The sequence below is a fragment of the Leucoraja erinacea genome, chromosome 6 (assembly GCF_028641065.1).
Source record: "Leucoraja erinacea ecotype New England chromosome 6, Leri_hhj_1, whole genome shotgun sequence".
In the NCBI taxonomy this organism is placed as follows: domain Eukaryota; kingdom Metazoa; phylum Chordata; class Chondrichthyes; order Rajiformes; family Rajidae; genus Leucoraja; species Leucoraja erinaceus.
The window spans coordinates 8,821,828-8,828,571 of NC_073382.1; the positions used below are offsets into that span (position 1 = coordinate 8,821,828).

The 6,744-nt window shown below is 40.3% G+C and overlaps 1 protein-coding gene across 2 annotated transcripts in view; it reads right to left on the reverse strand.

Moving 5' to 3' along the window:
• ppme1 (protein phosphatase methylesterase 1) overlaps nucleotides 1–5,622 on the reverse strand; it is a 36,902-nt gene extending 31,280 nt beyond the window's left edge. The window contains exon 1 of one of the 2 annotated variants that reach the window (XM_055636570.1): nucleotides 5,302–5,622. In XM_055636570.1, coding sequence (XP_055492545.1) covers nucleotides 5,302–5,396 — 95 coding nt within the window. In that variant the 5' untranslated portion in view covers nucleotides 5,397–5,622. The remainder of the gene's footprint in view (nucleotides 1–5,301) is intronic. The other variant, XM_055636569.1, reaches the window with a different exon arrangement.
• Between the last annotated feature and the right edge of the window lie 1,122 nt (nucleotides 5,623–6,744).

Here is a 6,744-nt window from a genome sequence, read left to right on the forward strand (position 1 = left end):
AGGCCCAGGACAGAAAGGTTGGCATGGGAAAGGGAAGAGGAGTTAAAATGATGAGCAACCACGAGATCCAACAGGCCTTGGCAGATGGAGAGCGTGTTTAGCAAAATGGTCACCTAGTCTACACTTGGTCTCGCTGATGTAAAGGAGGCCACATCAGGAGCACTGAATGCAGTAAAAGTTAGACAAGGTGCAGGTGAACTTCCATCTCACCTGGAAGGGTCACTGAGGTCCTTGGATAAAAGTAAGGGAGGAGGTAGGGGGACAGTGTTACCTTTCCCATGGCTGCAGCGGAAAGTATCTGGGGAGGTGTTGTTTTGGGCAGGAAGGACGAGTTAACTGGGAAGTTACGGAAGGTGTGGTCTCTGCGAAATGAAGAAACGGGTGAGGATGGGAACATTTGACTCATTGTGGCATCATGTTGCTGGTGGCAGGAATGTCAGGGAAGAATGTTTAGAATTACAGCGTGGAAACAGGTCCTTCGGCCCACCAAGTCCATGCCAACCATCAGTCACCTGTACATTAGCTCCATTTATCCCACTTTTGCATCCTACACATTAGGACAACTTATAGAAGCCAATTAACCTACAAACCAGTACCCGCACCATCATCTTTGGAATGTGGGGGGAAACCAGAGCACCCGAAAACACAAACAAGCAGTCACAGGGAGAACGTACAAACGCCTCACAGACAGCAGCCATAGTCAGGATCTGGCACTGTGCGGCAACAGCTCTACCGCAGCGCTACTGTGCCGTCCAGCTTTACATTGTGTTGGATACGGCGGCTGGTAGAGTGAAAGGCAAGGACATGGGGAACTCTATACTAGTTCCATCCGGGGGAAGGGGGAACAAGAGCAGGAATGAGGGACACAGAGGAGACCCGTGTGAGGGATTCATTCAAAACAGCAGGGGCATAATCATGCTCACAAAAGGAAGACAACAGATGTCCTAGACAGGAAAGCTAATCTTGGGACCAGAGTGGCAGAAATTGAGAAATCGAGAGTGGGGAGATGGCGGACAGAGAAATTATCTCTGGATGGAGAAGTTGAGAGTAGGAAATGGTGGATGGATAAATTGAGAGTAGGGGATCGCAGACGGAGAAACTGCAAGTGAGAATGGTGTTATGGAAATACATGTTACAACACAACTTCAATAATCTTCTATTGAGTATTCAGAAATCTAACTGGTTTGGCATCTAGTTCACCAGGTGATGTTTGCCATATTTCTTTCCGATTTGCTGGGGCCCAATTTCCCTGCCCTCTCTAAGCTGACTGAATTCCCAGGCAATTTTTGTATAAATACTGTGTAACATCAAAAAAAGTGAAATTAAAATGTCCTGAAAATCTGCTATCCTGCCACCAAAATCCTGAGTGTGTTAGATTATGAGAGGATGGTACTGTTCAAATGTACAGCTCAGAGAATGTAGCATGTTAACATTCAACCAAATCTAGAATGCAAAACTATAATTTGATAGACTACAAAACTACAATTTAAAGGAGTGGAGCAGAGTTCATCCAAACTTTATTCTTCACGGCATATGGCACATTTATTTTACAACTGCGTAAATTTATGCTCTCAACTCCCTTGTTTCAGACAACCAATTAGTTTTGATTTTAAATGCCTTTGAGAGCCTTTAAAGTTGCAGGCTGCATTTCTAATTTTCGTAAATTAAATTGTTATCACAAACAAAGAATTTTAATGAATATTGTGAACTTTCATGTCATCCCAAAATTCTTTGCAAAGATAAGTTACTGTTTTAATATAGGAAAGTTGCCAGTTAATTTTCAAACAGCAAGGTGCCACAAACAACAACAAAAATGAAGTTATTTGTTTCAGCTGTAGATTTGAGGGATTTGTTATCTAGCACATTTGTATGTTTCCAGCATTTTCTGTTTTTATTCTTATCAAGCAGAACAGTTCCCCTTACTTACTCTGTCAAACCCCTTCATGACATTGAATAACTATATTAAATTTTGTCTCTTCATGTAAATAAAATCTGTCATTCCTGGTAACTAAATTCCTGGTAATTCCAAATTAAGAAAGGATTAAAATAAATCTACCGTTTAAAAAAAATGTAAATCTTAAAAGATTAGGCAACAAAATGGGAGGTTAACTCCAATTTGCACAATATATCTAAAGTGATATGTTTTAAGCTGACAGTTGGTTCTTTTAAATACAGTGTTATCATTAGTATTCCAGCAACGCATGTAAATAGCACACTGCATGAACTATGAAATACACGGCAGTATAATTATAGATTTTGCCATTCTACACCTGCCTAGAACATTATTTTTACACAAGGGTCAATAACTATTCGTGATAGATCCACCACTAGTATTCATGCCAGTAAAAGTAATTTAAAGTACTACATTCCAAGTGTCATATAGGATGAGTATTGAACTCAGTTTAGGTATGCCTTTTCTATTGTACATAGACTTTGAAAAAGCATTAAAACACCTAGTGACAAGTCTGAAAAATAGGTGCTTCATCTTGTTAACGGACCTTCTATTTCATATAATTTTGTCTAAAGTGGTCCCACCTTTATGTGCTGCTCTAATGAATAGTGCAATGTAGATTCATAACAACACGATTTCATAAAATTCACTCAATAAGAAAATCATGTACAATTTCAGTTTTACTCAAGAGAAAACAAATCTCATTTAGTGCCATAGAGTTATACAACACAGAATCTGCCCCATGCTGACCAAGGTGCCCCCCATCTAAGCCAGTCACGTTCACCCATAAGATAGACACCAAAAAGTAGAGTAACTCAGCAGGACAGGCAACATCTCTGGAGACAAGGAATGGGTGACATTTCGAGTCAAGACCCGTCTTCAGACTGAAAGTCACCCATGTTTGGCCCAAATCCCTCTAAATCTTTCCTATCCATTTACCCATCCAAAAATCTTTTAAATGTGCAGGGCATTTTTACACATGTGGGTGCCTGGAACATGGTCCCAACAGTAGTGGTGGAGCCAGATATGATAGTGGCATTTAAGAGGCTTTTAAATAGGCACATGGATATGTAGAGAATGGAGTGATATGCATCATGTGCAGGCAGATAAGATTAGTTTATCTTGGCAAAGATACATAGAAAATAAGTGCAAGAGTACGTCATTCGGCCCTTCGAGCCAGCACCGTCATTAAATATGATTATGGCTGATCATCCCAAATCAGTACCCCGTCCTGCTTTCTCCCCATATCCCTTGATTCCGTTAGCCCTAAGAGCAATATCCAACTCTCTCTTGAATAAATCCAGTGAATTGGTCTCCACTGCGGCAGAGAATTCCAGATTCACAACTCTCTGGGTGAAAATGTTTTTCCTCATCTCAGTCCTAAATGAATCAGTACCTTATTCTTAAACTATAACCCCAGGTTCTGGGCTCCCCCAACATGGGGAACATTTTTCCTGCATCTAGCCTGTCTAATCCCTTAATAATAGTATATGTTTCTATAAGATTCCCTCTCATCCTTCTAAATTCCAGTGAATATAAGCCCAGTCAATCCATTCTTTCATCATATGGGAGTCCCGCCATCCCGGGAATTAATCTTGTGAACCTACGCTGCACTCCCTCAATAGCAAGAATAACATCATGGTACAGTGTGACCTCACCAACATCTTGTACAACTGCAACATAACGTCCTAACTATTCAGTACCCTGACTGATGAAAGTGAATATGCCAATAGTCCTCTTACACATCCCATCTACCTATTGCACCACCTTCAGGGAATTATGTACTTGTTCACTGCAAAGATCCTGCCCTGATTTGACTTCCCAAAAAACAATACCTCACACTTATCGGAATTAAACTCTATTAGCGATTCCTCAACCCACTTATCCAGCTGATCCTGCAGTAATTCTTTATAACCATATTTACTATCTACAATATTAGCTATTTTAGTGATATCTGCAAACATGCAAGGTTAATAATTTCTCATCCAAATCGTTGATATAGATGACAAACAGGAATGGGGCCCAGCAGCAATCCCTGTGACATACCACTGGTCACAGGCATTCAGTCCGTCATCACCCTCTACTTCCTACCATAAAGCAATTCTGTGTCCAGTTAGCTAGCTCTCCCTGGATTCCATGCAATTTAACCTTCCAGTGCAGCCTACCACAAAGAACACCATCAAAGGCTTGCACATCCAAATAGACTTCGTTTACAGCCCTGCCCTCATCAATCTTCTTAGTGATGCCTTAAAAAAAATTGATCAAATTCATGAGGCACAATTTCCCACATACAAAACCATACTGACTATCCCTAATCAACACACCCACATCATGTTGATGTTATCTGTCGGATTTCTCTCCACTAACTTTCCTACCAAAGATGTTAGGCTTATTGGTCTAGAGTCTCCATGTTTTTCTTTGCTGCCTTTCTTAAACAGCATTGCTTCCCTTCAGTCTACTGGCGTTTCACCCGTGACTATGATGATTGATTTCTCTCAGCTGGACTCCTGCAATTTCTTTTTTAGTTTCACACAGAGTCCTTGGATATATCTGACGAGGCCTGGAGATTTATCTACCATTATACGTCTCATGCAATCCAGTACCTTCCTGACTGTAATACGGCAGGATAATCTTAAAAAGCTACACTTTATAGCAAAGATGCTCTGTAAAATAATAGTTAATTCAAATATTGAATTCCAAAGAAAGTGCAATTATTGAACTTGAAATAATGATGTGTTTAGATTATATCAGATGATCGACTGGGTGCACACCAAATATCAAATAATGAAAAAGCAATCAGATAGCCAACTAACAACATGTCTAAGTAAAACAATAAAATGTAATGGTCAGTGTACAAAGAATATAATACAGAAAATCAGGTGAACAATTATGTACACATAATCATAACAACTCATAACTAGCCAAGTCTTTCCTCCCCACAGTCTAATGTCAGATCGTATAATTTGTAGTCATCAAAACACTGAACACACATTTTCTACTTACGCTTAACAATTAAAAACACGACACATTACTTTAAAAAGGAAGAAAACGTTAGTAACCTTATATTTCATATTACAAATAGAAACTGTAATCAATAGATAAGACCGACTTAAACTTGCACTGCCTTTTACACCTGCATTTATGCAAGATACATAAAATGAAGAAACCCCCTGAAGTTTAAATATGTTGCTGCTATTTGCTTGAGACTTTGGTTGCCAAAATGAACCAAACTGCAAAATTGATCAGTTATTACTGGTTCAACATCTCCAATGACTGGAGACGCGGTCCGTCAGAAAATAAATGAAAAAAAAATCAAGGTCTAGATTTGAAAAGATAGTTTGCACACTCACCCCATCCTCATTTTGGACCCCGTCTGAAGACCTGGCCGCATCGGTGGTCGTGAAGGCAATTTACTCAAGAACAACTCTTTCTCTAAAGAAGACATTTTTTCAGATGCATGGAGGAAAAGAAAATTAAGTTAATGGTGGACCCGTTTGATGTTACTGCTGTTAAGAAGCGGCCGCTCCCCCTCTGTGCGTTTATACTACATAAGGTGTTTCAAATGATGATTAGCAGGAAAATCATTAAATATATTTTTAAATCCCTTCTCCGGTCCTGAAGATGGCCTACACCGATAGGAAGACGGTTATTGCTCATGGGCCTTGGTGCCGGGACTTGTAGTCCTACCAGTCCATTTTGTGAGGCAATTGCATTTTGGATCTTCAACATTAAACTACATTCTCCATGAAAGCGATCGTGAATGATGTAATGGTTGGGAAGAGGCAGCTCCTCAAGCAATGTCTACCAGGCTTTCTGGGAGTTGTAGTCAACATGTGGTTCCGGCGCGCCGTTGCTAACGTTACCAATTTGAATTTTTAGATAAAGGATCGTTGAGACTTTAGGCTGCTGGCAGCTTCCAGATATTGTCAGCAACTCCATCAAAACTTTCCTGCAATTGCACCTTGTATTTAACGGGCACATTTAATGCGTCTAACCTGAGCTAAATAACATAATTTATGGAGTGAGAAGAAGCCAATTTTTTAGGTCGAGGTTCTGCTTCCAAAAACAATATTAACTCTTCTCCTACCAGCCTGCAATATTTCCTCCACCAGATATCTTTCCAATCACGTTTGAAGACTGAACCTGCTTCCACAACTCTTTCAGCAATCAATTAAAAAAAATTCAAACTGCATCTTCCACAATGTCATGCTCCCTCGTTTATCAGTCGATTAAATGGCACTTGTAGTTCTTGGTTCTTGGTCCTCCAAAATATTCTAAATGGAATTTAAACTGGAGGTGGTGAAGGAAAGTGGAGGTGGTGAAGGAAGGTGAAGGAGTTCCTTACCATTGAAGGAAGGTGGAGATGGGGAAGGAAGGTGAAGGAGTTCCTTACCAATGCATGTTTTGTCCTTTTTTTTTTGTTCATGATTTTGTAAAATATTGTCAAATCATAATGTTAATGTCCTTGACTGTCAGAAGCACATTCGCTTGCAATGGTCAGTGATTGCAAAGGGTATTAGACAATAGACAACAGGTGCAGGAGTAGGTCATTCGGCCCTTCGAGCCAGCACAGCCATTCAATGTGATCATGGCTGATCATCCCCAATCAGTACCCCGTTCCTGCCTTCTCCCCATATCCGCCAACTCCGCTATCTTTAAAAGCCCTATCTAGCTCTCTCTTGAAAGTATCCAGAGAACCTGCCTCCACTGCCCTCTGAGGCAGAGAATTCCACAGACTCACCACTCTCTGTGGGGAAAAAGTGTTTCCTCGTCTCTGTTCTAAATAGCTTACC